This window comes from Musa acuminata, chromosome BXJ2-1 (assembly GCF_036884655.1).
Source record: "Musa acuminata AAA Group cultivar baxijiao chromosome BXJ2-1, Cavendish_Baxijiao_AAA, whole genome shotgun sequence".
Lineage (NCBI taxonomy): Eukaryota > Viridiplantae > Streptophyta > Magnoliopsida > Zingiberales > Musaceae > Musa > Musa acuminata.
The window spans coordinates 8,665,665-8,689,419 of NC_088338.1; the positions used below are offsets into that span (position 1 = coordinate 8,665,665).

Here is a 23,755-nt window from a genome sequence, read left to right on the forward strand (position 1 = left end):
TCCCACCCTGTAGTCGGTGGGATATTTCGTCGGATTCCCGCGTCACGCGTGCGGCACAGCTCACGCCACTTTTGACTCTCTATCGCCACTTTTTTTTCTGACCCCATCCACGTTTATCACCCACATCTGTCTCTCTCCCCGCCCACTACATGTCGACATGTGGGCCCCACACGTTTGTTTTCTCTCACAGAGGGGAGGTATATCTCGCCCGCGTCAACTCGCCAAAGCCCAGAAAGCAATCTCACTTCGCCTCACCCAAAACCCACCGCGGAGGCCACCCAGCCACGGCCACCCGTTCTTCCATTGGCCAACCAAGTACCCGACCACAGGTGGGACCCATTCAACGCTTTCCTTCGGCTGACCTTCCTTCCACGACAACTTCTTCTTCCACGACACGACACAACCTACGATTCACCTTTCAATATGATCTCAGGGCGTGCGCTTCATTCAGTGATCCTGTCGAACCCTAAGTCGTGGTAGGAAGACACGGTCAGATTGTAACTCCAGGATCGAGGATAAGACACGGCGTTGGGGTTTCCATTTCTCTTGCTTCGGAAGGAGAGTTGGGTTGGAAGCCCGCCGACATCAATGGCCGTCTCCTCCACCGTTTACCCGGCTTACTTCGTCTCCGCCGCCGCCGGAGACCGCCGTACTTCTGACTCCGGTGCCCATCCTCGCCCCGAGAAGCTGGGCTCCTCCTCCTTTCTCCTCGGCGGCGCACCTCGCTTCTCCGGCCTCTCTTCCGCTACGATCCTGCGGTTCCCCCCTAACTTCGTGCGCCAGCTAAGCACCAAGGCGCGTCGGAACTGCAGCAACATCGGTGTCGCGCAGATCGTGGCGGCTTCGTGGTCGAACAGCTCGCAGTCTTTCGAGGCCCCACGGTCCGCGGTCTCCGCGGACGCCGTTGTGGCTCCTGAGGTCGCGGCGGAGGACGCCAACCTCGGTGCCGGTGGTGGGTCTGAGAGTAGGTTTGTAGAGTCGCCGGTGGGGGAAGCGAAGGTTTCCGCCGCCGTTGCAAAGGCTGCAGCGTCGCTAAGCTCCGACGGGAGTCTCGCGGTTCATGCTGGTGACTGATCTATCTCGTTTACTCTTTGATGTTGCATTTTATTCTTTTCCTCTCATGATTTAAGATCTTGATGTTAAAACTAAAGATTAGGTTTTTGCACAAATTAAATGTTTGATTTTAGGACTAAAAAAGCTATTTTTGTCATTCACATACACCTACTCCCATATTTATTGACATTCTCTACATCTCCAATTAGCTACTTTAGGTTTTCACCCGAAAAATATAAAATCTTAACACTAATAAGCTGGTCTTTTCTCAAGAAGAAACATCAATGGAGACTACTCCAAATTGTTATAGATTGTCTGCATGTTCAATTTTCTAATCTGCTGGGTCTGTCAAAATAATTGTTCAACTGGAATTTGGAGGTCTTGCATGTTTTGTTATAAATATATTCTTGTCATGGTACTTTGTTAGGTGAGAGATTTGGGCGAGGCATAACCACAGATGCCATTACCACCCCGGTTGTTAATACCTCTGCTTACTGGTTTAACAACTCGGATGAGCTGATTGATTTCAAGGTTTGTATCAATTTTTTTAAAGTGTTAATACTTAATAATGTCTCTTCTGATTTCTTCATGATCTTTGAGGTCATAATTTTGAAAATTTTGGCTCGGTTTTTTGTAGGAAAAGAGGCATGCTAGTTTTGAGTATGGCAGATATGGAAACCCTACTACACAGGCATTGGAGGAGAAGATGAGGTGGGTATTGGTCATGCATAATGAATATCTGGCATCAACTGCTGAATGTGTTGCATCTTGATGCTACTTCTTTGCTGGAGCAGTGCCCTGGAAAGAGCTGAATCCACATTGTTTGTGTCATCTGGCATGTATGCCAGTGTGGCTATGCTGTCATCTCTGGTTCCTGCTGGTGGGCATATTGTGATCACTACCGACTGTTATAGGAAGACAAGAATCTTCATCGAAAATGAGCTTCCCAAAATGGGAATTTCGGTAGTTTTCAAAACCTTGCATCATCTATATAATCTTTTCCTAATTGATCTTCAAGTCTGATTTTATCTTATTTGAATAGCTAGAAAGCTGTCTCAATTTATACTCATGCCATGAGGTTAATGATGTATAAATAAGACTTAGTCCCTGCTAGTTTGTTGATGATCTTTCTTCATACAATTATGTGCCCAAATGACAAACTCTATTTGCCACTGTGTATTATTTATTACTCATTATCCTTGAAATGCAGGTCACTGTCATTGATCCTGCTGACATTGAGTCTCTAAAAATTTCACTGGATCAAAATAATGTGAGTAAATAATGCTGCTGTTTGTTATGTTCATCATTTTAGATATTTTGTCATATTCTCCAATTGCATGGCAGCTAACAAATGTATTTTCTTCTCAGGTATCTCTTTTCTTTTCAGAATCTCCAACTAATCCATTCCTCCGATGTGTTGATATTGAGTTGGTTTCACAACTTTGCCACAACAAAGGTGTCCTGGTTTGCATAGATGGTACTTTTGCATCACCTGTCAATCAGAAGGCATTAACTCTGGGAGCTGATCTAGTTTTGCATTCTGCTACAAAGTTTATTGGTGGCCACAATGATGTAAGTCAAATGAAGCAATAAAATTGTGTTCATGGTAATTATTTTTCGGATTAAATTGTAGAAATACTACCCATTTTAGGTTCTTGGTGGTTGCATCAGTGGTTCAGAGGAACTTATCTCCAAAATTAGCCTGCATCATCACGTTATTGGTGGTGTTCTCAATCCTGTAAGTGAATAACCATTGCATTTCTGTAGTTGTATTTGATTGATAGATACAAGAAGTCAGTTGTGAGGCTTCAGACATCAAGATTTAACAGTACCTGGAAAAAAATTTCTTTTATCTCTTTTGTTATTTATTAAAGTTTTATATGGCAGCTTCTATAGCACTATTTGGTTCCCTAATGACTGACCTGTTATGAATGAGTTGGTGCAGTAGTCAGTCATCAATGACTGATACAAACTTGTGTGAACTGTTAGCTATAGATTTACATGTTTATCTTTGCAAGGAAACAAATCAAATATTTCCTTTCACTCAGCTGATGAGATCATATTTTCAGAATGCCGCATATATGATTCTTCGGGGCATGAAGACGCTGCATCTTCGTGTACAGAATCAGAATAGTACAGCACTAAGGATGGCCCAATTTTTAGAGGAACATCCCAAGGTATGTAAATGCAACCTTTGGTCTTTTGTATAGTTCTCAAAATTGGGTTTGGGATCAGGATGATCTGGGGACGATAAAAATCGAGATTGTTAGGATCTGCATTCTTTCTGGACTTTTTCTTCAAAAAATGACAGATTGTTTTGGTGGCATAAATCCAAGGAAAGTTATACTTAATTAAATCAAGACTCTGTTGCATTTGGATACATTCATTTAGAAAGTGCTATTAAAAAACACTTCTTTTTTTCTCTATCATCCTTGGCATTATTAGTACAATGGAAACTAGAATAATAGTATGCCTGAAGAACATATGAGTGAAAGTATCATTCTTAACAGTACTAGCAATGCCCACATGCATCATTATCACTCTGTTGTATTGCGTGATACCAATTGGATTTGATTATCTCAGGAGTGTTTTTTTCTCTTCACATCGAAAAACAGAAAAATTGTACTGAGTTCAGAAAAAGGGTAACATAATCCAGAAAAAGGGTAACATAATCATAAAATAGGGTAAAAATTAGCTCACTGTGAGTTTCTTTTGATAGCTTAATCTTTGTTTAGCTCATAGCCTTTTTGCAAATGTTCAACACTTCCTGAACAATATCTTTCACTTCTTAACTGATCTTACTTTCACTTCTGAACTGATCTTACCAAAGCCTTCTTGCTTGAAAATTTGTCCATGACTCAAATTTTCACAGTAGCAATAGCAAATGATAGGCATCATGTTGTAACATGTGATTCCCACATTTCAGTGCCATCTGGTGAACTTTAAAAAATGAGTGGCATAAATTTCCAAGCTTGCTCACCAACCTGCTTTAACCCATTTGTGATTCCAAAATTATATTGCAATTTGTCTCCTTCAGATGATGACCTCCAAGATTGGATATCTTTGGGGCGAATTGTGTTTACGAATCTCAAAACCTTTAAAGGGGATCTTATTTATAGGGAAAACGAGGGATTGTGGAAAAGAGCGATCAGGCTTAAATAATGACATCCCAGGAAGACTAGGACATGCTTTGCCCTTGCATCTCATTTGCAATCTGTATTCTCCTCAACATCTCTTCATGTAGAAGTCATGGGCTCAAAAACTAATTGCATGACATTTTTTCTAATGCTCATGTGGTTTCCGTCATACTGAAAAATGTAAATAGGTTGAATGGCTACACCTTTCTAGTGAACAATTAATGTTCATGATCTAGGAAAACTGATATTCTTTGTTCTATAGGTTACTAGATATATGTAAATTTCATGATTTAAATCAGAAACCAGTTTGGTAACAGTTGGCTTGCTTGATTTTGTATAAATATCCAAAACTTGCTGAAATTGTCACCCTCCAAATATTGCAGAAGTCATTTTTACTGTTTGGTGTAGTTGGCTCTTTTGATGGTCTTAGATATTGGAGTGTTAAGATGTGGCCTTACATATGAGGTGTTACTCCCTCTGCCTATGACTTCATTGTGTATACCTTATTAGTTGCTTCTTAGAGGCTGATTACTCCCTCTGCCTAAGACTTCATGCAGCTGCAAGTGCTTTCACCTTCTCAACTGACTGCGTAGACTTTTGTATTATTGTAACTAGTTATACATAATGAACTCTTTTAGTGATTAATAACTACTGTGTTGAGGGAACTACTGTGTTGAGGAGTCCGTCGCCTCAACTTAATTCTTCCATTTCCCTATTGCTGATTGTGTGACAGTAAATGATAAAACCTCCCCGTTGCAGCAAATAACGAACAGCTAGTGTTTGGTGGCATTTGCTCCCTCTCGCTTATTTAGATGACATGCATTTCCCCATTTGTCACACATTCTCTTTGCTGTGTTCTTTTCTTATCACATTTTCATCTCCGCCACTTTCACATCACTGTATCTACTTCATCTCATTCTTCTTTTTTTCTTCCTCTATCTCCCGACTATTTTCTGCTTCATTGCATCCCAACTGGCCCATTATCTATTTTCCTTCGGTTCTCATTTTCTTATTATCTCATACTATTACCACTCATTCAGCTGCACAAACCAAAGTAGTGCCTCACATTGTACCTTATCCACCAGATATCAGGGATCAGGGCTACTTTTTAGAACAGTTGGAGCTAAGCCTCTTTCCACACTGAGAAGCATGTGTAGATTTGTGTTTAAATGTGTTCTACAGGAACCTGTCTATTTTTTCCTGTTATCGTTTTGCAAGTAGGCTGCAGCATGTATGTCGGTAGTTTCCAAGCTTAACTTCTATCTTGGATCCTATATTCTGGCTTTCATGTTTGCTCATTTAGCTAAAACAATATGGTGCACAGGAGAACGACTAGTTGGTTTTACTTCTTACACATTCTTTCATGTTTACTCATTTAGCTAAAACAATATGGTGCACTGGAGAACCACTAGTTGGTTTTACTTCTTACACATCGTTTGTCAGAAATCTGACATACTATTTTTTCCAGATAATTCGTGTCTATTATCCAGGCCTGCCAAGTCATCCAGAGCATCACATTGCCAAGCGTCAAATGACTGGTTTTGGTGGTGTTGTCAGTTTTGAGGTAGGGTCCATCTTATTTTGCATGATCAACATTTTGGTTTCATTAACTTGTTTGAGATTTGGTGCAGGTGGCTGGAGACTTGAACACCACGAAGAAATTTGTTGATTCTTTAAAGATACCTTACATTGCCCCTTCATTTGGAGGCTGTGAGAGTATAGTAGACCAACCTGCCATCATGTCTTACTGGTAATTTTACATGTCTACATTATTATTTTATAGTAGATCATGGAGCCAGAATTTGGACTTTTAAAAGACACAGAAAATCTTCAAATTTTACAAAAAGATAAATCGGTATGGGGTTTCTAACTCATCTTCCCTGTGCAGGGACCTTAGCGGATCGGAAAGAGTAGCCAAATATGGTATCAAGGACAATCTGGTCAGGTTCAGTTTTGGGGTTGAGGGTTTTGAGGATCTGAAGGCTGATATCCTTCAGGCCTTGGAAAAGATCTAATTCGCATTATTGTATTGTGTTGTGAACCTGATCAACCCATATGTGTGCTTTGCTTACATTAGTCCCCTAAATACTATTTGAGCTAGACTAGTCATGAAGATGAACAGCAATTTGCTATGTGTCTACTTCTATTTTTCATGCTTCGACATAATATCTTGCTGATGAATTACTAGTATGCAGTGTCAGTGTTAAGAATCTGCATGAAACATGAGAGTACAAATTTTGGCATAAAAGTGTAAGCTCGAACATGCCTCAGCAAGCATATCATCATTCTCTATCTTGGAAATTTGTCGAATATAGTGGTGAAAATGATGACAGGTTTCTGATGCACTCAGGGAACCAAATCTTGCGGCATCAGATTCATGCAACCCTACAAGCATGCCATTGTCTCTTGGCGTTGATACAAGTACACTAGTTGACAAGGGAGATAACACGAAGGCGCATTTGGTTGATATGGCATTTTCATCTGGTTGATATCTGATAGGGCATATCTTGGGAACCTACCTTCCGACTACTATTCTCAGCCATATCAGTGGACAACATGTCAGATTGCACCTCCCGATCGATGCAAATTTTGAAGGTTGGGCGGCGTTGACCAAGTATAGCGTCGTTCCGATCTTTTCGAACGAGTATCGCATTGACACGCAAAGACTGGATCAATATGGTGTTGACCAAGTATAGTGTCGTCTCGCAAAGGTCGGGACGACACCGATCAAGTACGGCGTCGACAGAAATAAATACGATTGGTCCTCGGGATTGGCCAAAAGCGGGATAGTACGGTGTCGACAGAAATAAATACGATTGGTCCCCTTGATGGATGATAAAAACCCCTCGTGGGATTAGCCAAAAGTGGGATTTGTCACTCAGTTCTAATAAGATCTTTGAAGGAGTCGACGTTAGGAGCCCCTTCCCTACCCGGACCTGTGTGCAAAGATCGGAGGCCAAGAAGTAGGCGATCAACCCAAGGGAGTCCCCGACTTTAAAGCCAGAGCCCAAGTCCGACCTCGCCAGACTACGTTCCTCGTTGACCGAACGCCGACGTAGATGATCCTACGCATCTGGGATTGAACCAAGCCGTGCCAGCTCGCTCTGCCACGATGTAAAGGATCACTATCAACATCCTTGTGAGGATGTTTTCTCAACCTAATGGCGGATGCTTTAAATCACTCATTTGCTTTGATACTTAATTGAATCCTTATTGACTTAATTATCAGAGTGGTCTTGTCGGATAGGTCACGAGTTGGATCCCCGAGCCTTGGGCACTTTTAACTAAGACGAACTTAGAAAGTGGACATTGATTGTCTACAAATCTCATACTTGAAAGTGCCCACAGAGGTCGCCCATGTCATGGAGCTCGTCGACGATGGTCGACCCGAGTGCCATGTGTGGCACACTCCTTCACCTGTAGATGCTGCCGAGCATTCTTCTTCTTTTCGTAAAGTGGCCGTTTTGGAGATCCATACATGCATAAAATGTACAAAATCCTAACCAACAAAGGAAAAAAAAGAAGATAGGGTATGAATAAGGTGGGGGATTAAGCTCACACTATGTGCTCGAATCATCCAGAAGTATCCTATCATGTTGTTCTACGATGACATGACGACGATATAATCAAATCGAAGTCAAGAAAAGTCCCATGATAGTGATCTAATCGAATCGATCATGAAACATCTTATAAATGGGACAACCTATTAAATGGTAAATCATGTCTCGATGCTTCTTTATGTGTCGAAACACAATAGATGATAGGTGATAAGACAATCACCGGCATATCATCCCTATCTGATTGACACATCTTTTTTACTTTGCTAACATCCTACTCCCACTCAATTGACATGTTAGGTGAGACCTAATTTTATAAGACTAGTCGTATGGCACCAATGAGGACGTCAACTTAGCACTACGAGGTCAATCACATGCTACTAACGAAAAAGTTGACTTAGCAAATCGTTGCTCCATATGCCCAAGTTCGATTCTATGACCCATCGATGAGTAAACAATACATAAACATTTTTGATATTGACCATAACCTCGTTTCGATATTGACTATTACCCATTGATGATTAAATAATACATATAAACATTCTTGATATTGACCGTGGCCTACGTGGAATGTATCCTTAAGCTCTGAAAATACTCTTTAATCAAATATACTTGTTTATTTTTATTGAATAGTTGATTTTGATGATGAAATTAATTGACAAATTTATAATGTAATCAATGTTGAAGAAAAGTGACGTAGCACTAACTTCGATTATGAAAAGACAAATCGATTAAAACAGGATAATTAAACGTTAGGTTGAAGTTAGAGATCGAGCATCGGGCCGAAATAATCAGGCATTACACCAAGATCAGATGTTGCAGGAGGTCAACATGCCGATGGATTAGGCAATACGTGAAGGAAAGCATGACACACCGGAGTTCGGACAAAGTGTCGGAGGAACTAATAACATGTCAGATAATATAGGATTTATGTTTGTAATCGTTTGTGTCTTGATAGAAGTAGTTTATGTTTTAATTGAGTTAGTTTTAAATGTACCCATATCAACTTAATTAAGGGCCATTGGGCCTAAATCAGGGTTGAATTAAGCCTAGTGGAAGGTCAATTCAGTGACTTGAAGTTGGGTCAAGCGATGACACTACCAAACGAGGCGATGGCATCGCTAGACCAAGCGATGAAACCTCTTGTGAGTTGGAAAGTATGAAATGTACTTTTTTTAAAAACCCAATAGTAATACTACTAGGGTCGACGGTGATATCACCTAGTGTTAAGTGATAGTACCGCCCATACTAGTGATGGTACGCTAGGACATAGTCTCTTAAATTATGTCAAGCGGTGGTACCCCAGTGCTCAGTACTGCAGGTGGTGGTATCGCCCAGCATTGGTAGTAGTATTGTTAGTACCCCAAAAATCCAGGGATGAGATTTTTTGGCTCCAATTTTGAAGTTATTTGGAGCCTATAAATACCTTACTTATTCTTGTTTGAGATAACAAGAAAAGAGTACGAAAAACTTGTGATTATATGTGTAAACTCCTTTGAAAGTATCGAGTTCCTTCCTTCTTCTAAGTTATTTTAAGGGAGGTGTAAAGATTACTTATAAAAGAGAGTCGTAAAAGTTCTCTCCTAGGCATGTGAAAAGGAGAAAAGAGTTGTAATAATGATAGTTGATCTTCGCCCGTTGAAAGGAAAATCGTTAGTAAAAGCCGATGACCTCGATGGAGGAGGAATCGAGGACGTAGGTCACGACGATCGAACCACTATAAATTTGATGTGCATTTCCTTTTATGCTCTTCACTACTATTTATTACTGATTTAATTGCTCACTACAATTACTCATATTCTAAGTTAAATAAATTTTCATATCGTTTATCCGAAAGCACTAATTCATCCTCCCTAGTGTTTTTACTATTCTAACAACTTTACCACTTAAATTCTTATTAACTTAAACATTAAATGGATTTTGTTGAGTACAATTCGAATATAGTTTTTACAGTGTCGAGCTAGATCCCTCATTTTTGACATCTCAATTGGATATAAACTCGAATATGAATCTCGGCTAATTAAACTTGAGAATTGTTATTAGAGCCTTGGAACTTAGTATTTAATGACTCTTACTGTAATACTAGTTTTCCTCTTGAAAATGAGTAAGAATTTGAATTAATTTATAAATATATTATAATTAATTAGGATTTACACCAATTGTTTAGATTTAATAATTTTCATATCTTGAAATATTAATCTAATGGATATAATTAAACTTGTGTTTAATTAATTTTTAATATCTTGAATATTATAATCAATTGACCTCTTCCGTGGACACAGAATGTCCTTTATGATTCGTGTTTGGCCAAGATGACCAACTCCAGTTCCACGCGGCAAGTGATCGAACGCAAGAACAGTCATTTGCGTCTCCCTCTCCTCCGACGCTCAAGCTGTCCTTCCTCGTCTTCCAGAATTAGGGCAGAGATAAGAGATGGCAGAGCGAACGATGATGGGAAGGAGATGCGCGATCCTCCGCGCTTACTTGTTTACCTTCGCCCTAGCGTCGTTCCTCGCGGCGGCGCCACCCGCCTGCGCGCTGCGGTTCGAGCTGCAATCCGGGAACACCAAGTGCATCTCCGAGGACATCAAACTCCACGCCATGTCCGTCGGAAAGTACGCCGTCGTCAACCCCTCCGATTCGGGCCCCCTCCTCGACTCCCACAAGATCACCGTCAGAGTAACCACCCCCTCTCCCTTCCTGAACCCTAATCCCTCTTTTGTTTTTGTTTGTGTTGGATTCATGTGTTCTACGATCTGTGGCTTGTTTGTCGCTCATTAGGTGACATCGCCGTACGGCAATAGCATCCACTACGCGGATCTGGTGGACTCGGGCAACTTCGCGTTCACATCGAACGAGGAAGGCGACTACTTGGCGTGCTTGTGGGCGCCCGATCACAAGCCGCCTGCCACCATGGTGGTGGAATTCGAGTGGCGGACCGGCGTCACTGCCAAGGACTGGCCTAACGTCGCCAAGAAGGGGCAGATCGATGTAAGCGAATTGCTTTCTCTTCTAATGCTGTCAGCATGTCTAATTAGAACCTTTACATATGAATATTTTGCCTTGAATGTTTGGTTATTATTAGGTGTTCATTATTTTTAGCGTTTCTTTCATTCTCAAGGGAAACCTTTTGATTTAAGGAACCACACATTTCTGCATGGAAAGACCCCTGAATCTGATACAAGTCACCTATCTCTCATCTTCAACTGATCTAACCACATACAAGTTTAGGGTAAAATCACAAAGAATGATCCTATGATAATTAGCTAGTGTTGATAAGCCATTTTGTACCAAGAGGCCACGGAAGTCCAAGCAGGCTTATGAAGTGTGCTTCTGGTTTGCAAAAATATGTGCTCCATTGATGGAGTCTGCGATACTGCATGATCCGACAAATAGAGGGTTATATGAGATGAGAGCATGGGAGCATCGTCATTGTTTTTTTCTTTCATATAAAAAGCCATTGGCATAGAGGCTGATAGATATCACGCCTGTAGTACATTTTATGCCATAACACTAGCTATATTTACAGATGTTCAGGAACTGAATCTTTATTGGATCTTTCATGGCATCTGTTGTATTTTGTATTTCGGTTGCCACTTATTCAATGCTGTCAATGAGCAATCAGATCATCAAGCTAGCTGCTCAGACTCTCAGAGGAGGTCATTTACATGCAAGCAAAAGCATTGAGAACATGACTGTTTATATGATTTTAAGGAGAAAGTGTGATTGTTGTTTACAGCGAACGTTTAGATCCTAGTTTGATTTATGTGATGTCAAATTGTCCTGTTATTTGAAGTTTGGTTTTAAAAAAATCATTATGGTCTGTTTGGTGATTTACATTGTTTTTTTTCTCTCTTTGAAAATCTGTGAGACTACATGTTCTCTTAAAAGAAAAATTTTCTAATAGATTTTGTTCTGTAAAGAAAGAGGGTATATGACTGACAAAATGTTTTTTATATATCAAATTTGATTAATGAAAAAGACTGCTTTCTATTGGATATGTGATGTTTCTTCTTTCATCTTTCTTTTTTGTCAATTTGATTGTTCTTTCTACTTTTATTCTTTTTTGTTATCTCTTACTGTTATTTATATTTGTTAAAAGTATCTGTGTGGTTCTTTTAAGGAGTTGAGCCAGTTTAAAGCTCTGCTGTAAGGTACACCTCCTCTATAAATGTTCTATAAACAAGTAGTATATTTTGGTGTAATTAACTACTAGAGGCACCCTTTGCATTACCATATTATTACTTTGGCATACAAAATTTGTGCTGTCTCTTTGTTTTCTTCCTCCCTTGTTGTTGGTGATGGTGTTGTTGAATGTGTGTGTGTGTGGTGGAGTGGGGCAAAGATGCGGAATTCACATATATTTCTTTTGGTCTTTTGTAGGTCATGGAATTGGAGTTGAAGAAGTTGGAAGATACTATTAAGTCCATCCATGATGAAATGTTCTATCTGCGTGAAAGGTACACATGCTGTATAAAATTTATCTGAACCAGCATTAGCAACATTAATCGCAAAGGCATCATCCTAGCTTTGCGTCTGTTTGCACACTGGAAATATTCAGTATAGGATTTTACCATCTGATGTGAAATCGTATATTCTGTTAGTTACGTCGTGATGATTGTTAAACTACTTATCTTAAACCAATAATTTGGCTTTTGATCCACTAACTTTATATACACATTATGTGCTGCCAAATCAATAGAATTAGTTGAATAATTTCATCATACCTAAGATCCAGCTTGCTGCTAATTTAACTTTTGCTTGTCATTTGTTTTGTTTCTCATAACCATCCAGGGAGGAGCAGATGCAAGACATGAACAGATCTACCAACTCTAGGATGGCTTGGCTAAGTTTCCTTTCACTCGCTGTCTGTCTTTCGGTGGCAGGCTTGCAGTTATGGCATCTAAAGACATTTTTCGAGAGAAAGAAGCTGCTTTAGTCCTGCTTCAGCCTTTTATCTCATACTTTATGGCATTAATTTGTACTAGGATGTTATGGAGGAGAATTCCAGTGGAGAACTTGGTGTATCAGACATTGGCATTGAGTTCTCCAGACACTCTTTTATCTGAATTCTAAACCCCTTGAGGTAACACAAGTCCCAAGTCAAATATTGTTTGCTTCTAAGCAGGACTTGATTCTCTTTTTCCTGTTTTAGTCCAAGAATTTTGTGATATACTATATTTACATGCATACTACTAGATTTACTCTTCAGACTAAATGCATATCTTTATCTTGATAGCGACAGCAATTCGTGGGTAACTGTTTCTAAAATTAAATATGATCATATTGACTCTTCCAATATCCGTATTCTTGTTACAATCAGTTGGAGCTTGAAGTTTTTTCTTCTAGTTTTTGACCGTCCGAAAACTGGTTTCTCTAAAAACTTGGGGAATGGATCTACTTTTGAGATTTACAATGATGTTTGGGTTCTTGACATTTTCCTATCTAAGAATCCCACTTTTTTGTAATATTCTTGTGCCTTATAATTTTTACCCTAGTCCAGCAACTTAATTACAAATTTCTCTTGGAGCATTGAACCTGATATCAAATGGATGTGGATGTGTAATGGAAGTAGGAGACAGTTTAATCCAAAAGGGATTTGATATCAAAGATGACTGCTTTTAGATGCCAAGCTGTGGGCTGCAGACCAGTGGCAGAGTTAGCGATGGCCAAGGCATGGATGCAGATCAAAATATTCCTCCAGTGCATTGCTTCACAGCCTGATTCAGACCTTCCAAAAGAGCTGCTGCTGCCTCCACCATTGCAGGATTATGCACTGAGCAAGAAGAGCAGCCGACTTCAACGATGACATTGGAAGATGAGGTGAAAGCGAATCCCAGTCCTGCAGGCAAATTAGGAGAGGTAAAAGATCCATCACAGAATAAATTCAGATCAAAACCATTCCCCGCGGGTAAAAAAATAGGAAGGGTTCGATGCCGTTGAGCCTTCAGGTAAAATGGGGAGGAAGGATAAGCTTCACTAAACAGTGCTAGAACCTTGTGGACAATGGAAGAGGCAATGACGTCCTCCTTGTTCAACAAGCCATAAGCGCAAAAAAGAATAAGAGATGAGTACTAAATCCAGCTGGTAGTAGATTTTTGGAAACCTGCACTCTCATCAAGCAAAGAACCAGCAGCCCAGCCGTAAAAAAAAATCTAAAGTGGACTCCAGTTTTAGCTTGGATAAGGGACCAAAAAAGATTGCTAAAAGACACTGGAGAAGAATGCGAGGAGAGTCTTCGTGGAGGTCGCAGACATGGCAGTTTTCAATTTGTTGGTGGAGGATATTAGCAAGGAGGAGGTAGGCATGTGGCTGTAGGACAATTTGCAAAAGAATTCGTTTGCCATATATTGTTCTCTTAATTGAATTACGGTTTTTAGGATGGATAATAATGTCCCAACCAACAAGATAGGGAGAAGGACGACGAGTTAAAAAAAATGAAAAATGGTTGCATCATAGTTTTATCAACCGGGGAAGAGATGACATTCGTATCCCCCACACAAACAATTAGGATATTAGATAATAGTCCAATAGAAGAAAAAAAAAAATCATTCCATTTGTAAAGTCAAAAAATTACTGACATATATTATTGAAATGAGACAAGGAGACGTATCATCCTTTTGAATAACTAAGTTTAAGGATTACGTATTCTTACCCACCAAGATAATTTTATATTTGACGTGTTTTAAAAGCACCAAGATATTTTCGAATCAACTTGCTACATAGGAGAAGTCACCACTCCATAACCTTCCTAGTCTTATGATAAATGTTTTATTTGAGTTTTCCTATAGGTGAGTTCGTATAATAATAATTAAATCCAAATTAAATGATCCAATTAGGCCAAAAATAGTCTCCTTGTAATGTTTCTTAAGAGATCATTGACAATTCCAAGAAAGTATATTCATACTCGTGAAGAAACAATGTTGGGAAAAAAAAAATGAAGAGACAAAACTCAACCAAAATAGAAACCGAAAGAGAAGCAGGTTTATCATATTTTTCTTTTATTATAGTACATAAATGAAAGCAGGAAGTGATTTAGGCTTCCCTGACGGAGATGACATCATATTCTGGTTTGATATTTAGGGGTTGAGACTGCCCATTCTAGCTCCAGGTCTCTATTGAATAAGTCGTCACTCATTATAGCACTTTCGTCTATAGCTTTTTTGAATGCAGTTACTATTTTGTCAACCTAGAGCATCAAAGGGAGGAGTGAGTCATGTCAACAATACGGGTCTTTTGCTAGGAACACTTGCATAAACAAAAAACACGAAGAGTAAAGGCTCCCCTTTAGAGAAAGGGTTAGCTGAGGTGACAATAGCCTCGATAGAAAGAAGGGGGAAAAGGGGTTGGAGAGAGGAAGCGAGATAGGTTCCCTAAAAGGTTTAGAGGAAGGACCAACCTAGGAAGTGGGGATAGCCTTGCCTTTCTTCGATCTACCCTTATAGGTTGTAGCATGAGAGGGTATCATTAAATATAGTGATAAGGAATTGCTAGCATGATCTCTTACGATTATCTGACACTATGACAACAAGGGGGACTATAAAGAGAGAATGATCAATAGCATTAAATGATCATATTGAAGAGGAAGCCATATTTGAACTCGACCCTTGACCACTAAATGACAGCTTAAGGTTGAGGCATTGTCATAGGGTTAGCTAATCTTGATTTCACCAAAGCTTAGAGATCATGAACTTATTAGAGTAGTTGGGTTTGAAGAGGATGCATTCGAGGTTGGCTTTTTCCCATTACTCAGGCTGGAAGGATTGGACTTGATCCTTTTAGACTTGGGTCAACATTGGATCTAAACCTAAGGTCTATAGAGAAGGTTATCATTCTCCCATTATGAGGCTATCAAAATCCGTTCATAAGTGGTGGATCAGAGCTAAGTTGAATTGGATAGCGGGTGAGGATAGAAATTTTAAATTCTTTCATAAGGTGGCCCGTTCTAAACATAAAAATAATCTTATTTTAACCCTCAAGTCTTATGAAGTAACTAAGATTTTCAATCCTGAATCAATTCTATAAGAATTTATTAATTAGTATTTTGGCCTTTCAAATATCTCTTCTCCCTAAAAACTTTCATTCATAATATTCCTTCTTCCTCCCATGACTTTTTGGTGAAAGATTTCTTAAGGGAGAAAATTGTTAAGGCTCTTAAGCATTTAGGCAAGGTCAAAAAGCCTAAACCCTAATAAATTTAAAATAAATTTCTATCTATATTTTTGGAATAACTATTACCATCTCAACTAGTTGGTATCAAAATGTGCGAATATTAGTACGATCAAGGATTTTTTATGAATCTCATTATATCATGTCATCTATAAATTGCTCTCTAAAATCATTGCTAATAGGATAAAAGGGTTACTTGGCTCTTTCATTATTCATGAATGATATGCTTTTATCTAAGATAGAAATATATATGACAATATAAATATAGTATTTGAACTTATTTATTCTATATCTTAGTTTAAAGAAAAATCTCATTTGATCCTCTTTAAACTAGACAAACAAAACTTACGATTCAAATGAGTTAGTAACGAGGCAACTAAGTTATCATTCTAGATTCATTGAGTGGTTGCATGTGTTTCATCTCCTAGCTTTACTTGTCTTGTCAATGACACTACCTCTAGCTGGTTGGTAGTAAAAGGGATTAGGTAGGGGATTCACTCTCCTAATTTTTTTTTTATTTTAATCTAATTGATTCTCTCCTCATTGATTTCTTATGAGATTTCTAATAAGAGGATTCTTCCTTTCAACCTGAAGTGATTAGAATCTCTCATCTTATGTTTACAAACAATCTCATCCTTTCCTTTAGAGATACTCATCGATCTTATATTTCAATTTGAAGGATTCTCTAGGTGTGGTCTACGGGTCAATGTGGTTAAATCAAATATCTATTTTTTTCAAAAATGCCTCTTCCAACATCATACATGAGGTTTGCAACTCATTAGGTATCAAGGAGGGGGGTATAGTCCTTCAAATATATTAGAACATTTATAGGTTTAGGTAGGCTTTCTAAAAGCCATCAATCTTTGTTGGCTAATAAGGTATTGGGCCGCATCATTAGTTGGGCTGATACAATAGATACCTTATTAAAGTAGAAAGATTGGTCTTGGTTAATTCTGTGCTCAATGCCCTCTGAATCAATGTCCTTAATAGTTGGGTATTTGAGAAGATCCTTCACTATATGTCCTAACTCTCTAAGGATTTCTAGTGGGATGATAAGTAAGATTCTAAAAGACTCCATCTCATTAGTTGGGATATAGTTTATAAGGATAAGGAGGAGGGGGTCTAGGTAATAAGGACTTCTTTAAAGTCAAAGAAGTAATTTGTGCCCAAAGGCTCCTTCCCATTTTTAATGGTATTTAGTAACTTTAGGTATTAGTTATTAGAGCTAAGTATGACATTCTTCACCTGTGGGCTGAGTTGGGTTGTAATAAAAACATACATAACCAACTTAGGAAGGTTAGAGGGGAATTTAAAATCATTGCTGGTAAAAAAATATGATTTCTATGTGGGTTGACTCATGGATTTCCAATACATCATTATGTTTTTAGCATACTTTTGTAAACGTGGGGATAGTTTCTCATATTTTTTTTTTTGTGTTGGATTTGATTTCTAATGACAGCTTGAGATGTGAACAAATATGATTATCTTTTTCTTCGTATTTGAAAGAGGTGGTTAGTGAAATTTATGTGTCTATATCCCTTGATAATGATTAGTGAGTTTGGACAAAATGCCCTAAAGGGGTATTTGTGATGAAAGGAGCATATAAAATATTAAGCAACTTAATAACAACAAGAAGGAAGGTGGCCTACCAATAATAAAATTTATGTTTTTACACTATGTTATAGTGTTTTCAATAATATCAAAAAATACTATAATATAGTGAACAATACTATTATAAACTTATGTTTTTCTAAAACAAGAAAAGTCTATATGTCAATTCATCAAATCTCAAAAGTCACATCTATTGATGGTAAGAATAGATAGTGTATGGAACTAAGTTTTCAATTATTCATCGAATTAAAAAAAATAGTTGAATGTTTATATATCATGTGTCCTTAGCATAAAGAGACGGTATGTTTTGAGACTTAGAATATAATCTTTTATGTTAACAAAAATATGAATCAATTAATTATTTATTTTTTGATATATTTTTGCTAACAAGATTTGAGATATTATACAAGTCAAACTAGAGGTATATAAATGAAGAAGATATGATTTCGATTATTGAGTCTATTAATATCAAGACTCTTTAATTGTTATATACCTTTGACTCATTTGGAAGACTGATAATAATAGTACGATATTCATTGGGAACAATTAGAGCACCTTGTTGATCAAAATAAGAATAACATATGGATGGATGATATAAAATTAATTAGAATGATTTCATGATAAAAATGAAGGTGTAGGTCTTGTCGTCAAAAAATCTAATAATAAACGTATATATATTGGAAACATATATTATAAAGTAAACATATATTATACATAAAAATTATATAAATTATTTTAAATGATGGAACATTCGAAACATTAGGATTGAGTCTGATTTCAAAAATAATAACGAACATTTAGAACTAGATGATCGATACATCGTCATCTCTTTTATATATTATTTATTTTTAGAGAGTGAGTGCATTTGATTTTTTTTATGTAATATATATTTTTCTAAAAAAATTCATATTCCCTTGATTTCTCCCAACGATTAACTACCTTCTTAAAAAAAAATCAAAAACAAAAGCAACCTCGGACTCCACATCCCAAAGTTAGTTACCTTACCACAAGCTTGGAATGATTATAAGCGAGTCTCACAAGCCATCCCATCACCGTACCACAATCCATCCCATGCTTTCCAGCCTCACCCACAGATTCGCACCAATTCGAGCATCTTTGTTTAACCGTACATCCACCGTCCATTTTCTCGCTCGACGCATCATCCTCAACGATCAACGGCCGATGCCGCGTACTTCGACCGGAAGCAAAGCGGGGCCCCGCCGTAGCAGTACAAGAAACGGGACAGCCTATCAACCCGAGAGCAAGGACGAAGCCGACCAGATGGAGACGGGCGGGGTAGAGATCGCGTTCTTCGACGTGGAGACGTCGGTGCCGGGCCGCGGAGGCGGCGGCAACGGGTTCTCGCTGCTGGAGTTCGGGGCCATTGTGTTATGCCCGCGGCGGCTGGTGGAGGTAGCGAGCTACTCCACCCTCATCCGCCCCGCGGACCTCGGCGTCATCTCCACCGCCTCCGTCCGATGCAACGGCATCACCAGGGACGCCGTCGCCACCGCGCCGTACTTCCGAGACGTCGCCGACAACGTCTTCAACGTCCTCCATGGTGAGAAGCTCGCCCCTTTTCTATTTGCCCTCTGTTCCACTTCTGACCGCCGAGTTGCCTCGTGTTGGTTGTGATCCTTGAGTGCGCTGTTGATGAACAGGACGGGTGTGGGCTGGGCACAACATTCTGAGGTTCGATTGCCCTCGCATAAGGGAGGCGTTCTCAGAGATCGGGCGGCCTGCTCCCGAGCCCAGAGGCATAATTGATACCTTGCCTTTGCTCACGAAGAATTTCGGGAGAAGGGCTGGCGACATGAAGGTACTGTTGCCCAATTTCAGATGTATTAATCTTGGTCTTCTCCATCTGTGCTTGCTTTGGCTTGGCTCTTGTTCTCGGATCCAAGAAGTCGAACTTTCTAGGGTTTCGGACATTGCTTATCTCAATTTACCGTCCCAGCTACCTCCAATTGCTTTTTAGATTAACGGAAACATGACTGGGATTATCTTTTATGCAGATGGCTAGTTTGGCGTCTTACTTTGGTCTCGGAAAACAGACACACAGGTATCTATTCTACCAGTAACCTAAACTGAGAAAGGTCTCTGCTTCTAATCAAGGTTATGAGCGAGACGTGTTATATTATTTTAGTTTCTTTGGTCTGCTTCCTGCTATTGATCTGAACTAGCAGAATCGCTATTGTATTAAGATGCCTGCATCTGTATGCTTATGAGAAGTTGGTAAATACTACAGTTTGTTTAACCTGTAATTAGAATTGCTTAGTGCAGGCAAGAAAAAAACAGTAATATAGAGGTCGGTTGTAGATGAACCTTTAGCAGCCAAGCCGTTGATCATCAAACGAATTTTTGATGTCATCGGTAGTAAGCTATGTTGAGTTTGAGAATCCAAAAAAGCATGGAATTATCTAATTTGAGGTATGATCATTCTTTAGCATGGCAGAGTACCCAAAATGCACCGTATATTGAAGGGGAGTGTTTTTAAGACTTCTGCCTTCAGAATTTCCAGTGGACTTCCTAGAGTTTTGATTGTTGATATGAACAGTGACAAAAGTTAGTGGATGATACCTCCATTAGTTGTTTGAAAATAGAGATACAGCATTCCAAAAGGTTGACAAATTCTAGGTCTTCACTTCGCCTTTCAGTTGATATTCTATAATTTACAAGTTGTTCCATATATTTTCTGGTCACGTTTCTGCTTAAATGTTCTCCTTCTTGGATTTATTTCATTCTGATACCCTGAATTTTATGTAAATGACCATTATCTATGTATGCTTTTGGATCCTTCTTTCCTCATTTGGGTATCCACATGTTTTCCATTGAATTAGCACAATAAATTCTTATGTGGAATCTCTTGTCCCTTCTTTGTAAATATATTGTTCTGTTCATATTCAGCCAAGCTTGATGGATCATGTAGCACAGCGTATTCGTGTTCCTCTGTCATCATAGTTATGTGATTGTTCATGCTATATTGCCTGGTAACAGAGACAACTGAGCAAGAGTAAGGACTTCAATAGATCCTACAGGACTATGAGGAGCAATTCAATCTCATCCTTTGTTCTGGTCATTTGTCTAATTCTTGCATAATGAGTAAATGACTGCAAACATGGATCCATGCTTGGCCTTTGTCTAGATTTAACAATAAGTTTTGATATAATTCCAGACTAATGTCTTTTCATAAATCTCTGTCTGGTCAGGAGCTTAGATGATGTTCGAATGAACCTAGAAGTGTTCAAGTATTGTGCTACCGTTCTTTTCTTGGTAAGTATACAACTTTTTTCCATGGTGTGATTTTTTTTTTGAAGGAAAGGTATAAACTTTTCCAGTGGTTGTGGCCTGGTTAAGGCCTTCCTTTCATTTTTATTTGGGGGTACAATTAGCTAAAAGTCTAGTTTCCACAGGAGGCGAGTCTCCCAGATGTGTTTTCTATGGCCAGTTTGGAGTACAATCACACAGCATCCGGAACTGAGGCTAATGGCCGTACTTCTGCTGATCAAAGTCCAAACTCTTCTGTTGTTCCATTCAGCAGGAAACAAAAATCAGACTTGAGCCAGGTTATATTGGAGCCCAATGATAGAGCTGGATCCAGTATGCCGATATCAAAAGGGGTTCCTTCTGACTTGGCGTCACATATGGAGCAGATGAAACTAGATTCCTTGCAGACAGAACCAGCATGTAACTCTGAGATGCCCTGTGCCACAACTCCCGCATCTGAAAGTTCCAGTAGTCATGCTGGATTTTTGAAGCCTGATGAAGTGTTGCCACAGCAGATCAGTGCACCCGTGATCCAAGGTAGTCGCAAGACAATCCTACTTCACAGAGATTGCCCTTTGCAGCTTTGTTGTATGGGAATGAGGATCCATTTTGGGGTCAGTTCTAAATTTATGGACTATGCCGGACGGCCAAAACTTAGTATTGTGGTTGATGCTCCAGAGAACTTGTGCAAGGTTTTGGATGTCTGCGACCAAGTTGCTCAAATATCATCTGAAAATTCTGGTAGCAACTCTGAATGGCGAACTCTGCTAAAGAGGAATGACTACTCAAATACTTTTACCATTCGCCTGCAGTAAGTTCCCTGAGATCTAAATACTTTTACCATTCATCTGCGGCGAGTTAGTTCCCTGTGGTCTAAGTATCTTACACCTTTATCCAACAATCTTAGCATAAATTGTTGTGGAGATTTTGGGACATGCACTTTGTCAAGACCTTTGTGGAACAGGTTAAGTAGCTAATAATTCAGCAAATAGGTACCAAGTTGGTTAGTGTGATAATCACAGTGTTTTGCATGTTCTTGCCTTTGTCCTATGCTTATAACTAAAAGAAAACAAATGATTTATACTTTCTGCAATATTTTATCACATAACTAAAGGAGTTCTGTATCCCAGAAAGAGTTGGAATATGATGTACTGCTGCAAAATCCAAGGTGACTTGACCTTAGATTTTCCCTTTCCTATTTCCCCTGCTAAAATTAAGCATCGAAAAACTAATCGAAAGCTTATTCATCCATAAGTTTTCCTTGCACAGATTTCAGTTTTTGTTTATCATGCCCATCTTTTAAGGGGCGTGCATGTGTACTCCATGTGTTTGATCCTTTTTGTGCCTTTTACATTTTGATTAGAACCTTACAATTAATTGACATTGTCGTACAGCATCCCAACCGTGGCAAATGGTGATGGAGCTGTTTCCTCGATAGACATATACCAGAAGGACCCTCGTGGGAACATGCAGAAGCTTGAGTTGAGTAAATTAGATGCTGCTGAGCTCGATCAAATATTTCTTTCAGGAACTGCTGTAGATGCTTGTTTCTCCACAGACATCTATGATTACCAACAGAATGCTGGTATAAGATTGGTGGCCAGAAGACTGGTTGTCAATTCCAGATAGGAAGAGCTTGATATAAGGTATATGGTAGAATCTGCTCACCATTAACATGTGATGCAGAAACATTATGCATAACATGTGAGTGTAATTGTTCAGTTATTATTTGATTTATCCTGATGCTTAATAATATTTGTTGATCACTTTAACATGTGTCTAACATATACCGAGCAATTTCATGCATTTGAGTCCTAATGGACTCACTCGACATTTCAGATTTACAATCTTCAATGTATTTGCTACTACACTAAACTGTTCCAACTTATTTATTTGCTGGGATTGCCAAGTTATTTGTTATGTGCCACCTTTTACGTTGCAAACTGTGTCCTGAGAAATGTTTGATGCATTGGTGAATAGAATAAGTTGAGTACCACTTTTAATGACATTGCCTGAAATGTTTAAGCTCAATAAATTACTAATAGAGGCATCATGTTTTCGCTGCACAAAAAACCTTATTTTTAATTAATGTGAGGTTTGCTAGGCTCTAATTTGACACTCTTCAATTAGTATGAATCATTCTTTTAAGGGACTAATTATATATTACCTCTTGTTGATAGATATGTTTGATGGCCCACTCTTTATACTTTAAAAAGTTATAGTGGTATCCTTAAATATTTAACTCAGTTACTCTTCAACTAACTCTACTGATAAAAGATATCGCACGTATTGTCACGTACAAAAATAATATTACAAAAAATAAAAAGATAATTTTAGTTTTCACTGTCCAAAGATATTAATTTCACATAAAGGTAACTTTTGTAAAAGTTTTACTATCCTCTCGGATAACTTACCCAACAAATCGGCCCATTTCTCCTATTTTGCTATCGTCCCGGACGACCTATCGATTGACATCGGTGCCAATCCTCATCTTATGTATTGTATCATTTCTTTTGCTTTGCTATTTTACCCAACGCATTTGGCTTCGCATAAGGCCGATGGCTCTCTACTGATGATGAGGATCGAAATTATATTTTTTATATATTATTTAGCATCATTTTTTACATGTGACAACACGTGTAGTATCTTCTATCTGTAAAACCGACGACATGAGGATAAATGAGATTAAACATTTCAATTTCATAAGTATAGAAATATCAACATAAAAATCAAAATACTAAATATAATTAATTTAAAAAATAATATATAATTATCCATCTTTGACACTCAAGGCATTTTAGTAGAACCCTAAAAAGCATCCAATGAGATAGTGATTCACGATATTTTTGAAAACCAGTTATCATGTCACAAATAGACGCCATGAAAAACCTTATCACACCATAGTCTATTCAGTTAACCAAACCTCTAAAGAAACAACCTGTGTTAGAGGTTTGGTTAAGT

The 23,755-nt window shown here is 38.6% G+C and overlaps 3 protein-coding genes across 3 annotated transcripts; all 3 read left to right on the forward strand.

Moving 5' to 3' along the window:
• Positions 1 to 440: 440 nt before the first annotated feature.
• Positions 441 to 6,380, forward strand: LOC135598791 (cystathionine gamma-synthase 1, chloroplastic-like). The gene is made up of 11 exons (XM_065093120.1): positions 441 to 1,066; positions 1,481 to 1,584; positions 1,691 to 1,764; positions 1,848 to 2,016; positions 2,264 to 2,323; positions 2,422 to 2,625; positions 2,705 to 2,791; positions 3,123 to 3,230; positions 5,659 to 5,754; positions 5,822 to 5,940; positions 6,079 to 6,380. The coding sequence occupies exons 1-11, from the start codon at positions 589 to 591 to the stop codon at positions 6,203 to 6,205; spliced, it is 1,626 nt and encodes a 541-aa protein (XP_064949192.1). The 5' UTR covers positions 441 to 588; the 3' UTR covers positions 6,206 to 6,380.
• A 3,679-nt stretch (positions 6,381 to 10,059) lies between these two features.
• Positions 10,060 to 12,965, forward strand: LOC135598792 (transmembrane emp24 domain-containing protein p24delta9-like). Its single transcript, XM_065093121.1, has 4 exons — positions 10,060 to 10,426; positions 10,529 to 10,738; positions 12,131 to 12,207; positions 12,542 to 12,965. Exons 1-4 carry the CDS (start codon positions 10,181 to 10,183, stop codon positions 12,684 to 12,686), a joined length of 678 nt encoding a protein of 225 aa, XP_064949193.1. The 5' UTR covers positions 10,060 to 10,180; the 3' UTR covers positions 12,687 to 12,965.
• Positions 12,966 to 18,694: 5,729 nt separating this feature from the next.
• On the forward strand, positions 18,695 to 22,641 carry LOC135598794 (protein NEN1-like). The gene is made up of 6 exons (XM_065093122.1): positions 18,695 to 19,088; positions 19,189 to 19,346; positions 19,543 to 19,589; positions 20,737 to 20,800; positions 20,941 to 21,605; positions 22,189 to 22,641. Exons 1-6 carry the CDS (start codon positions 18,710 to 18,712, stop codon positions 22,421 to 22,423), a joined length of 1,548 nt encoding a protein of 515 aa, XP_064949194.1. The 5' UTR covers positions 18,695 to 18,709; the 3' UTR covers positions 22,424 to 22,641.
• The last annotated feature ends 1,114 nt before the right edge of the window (positions 22,642 to 23,755 follow it).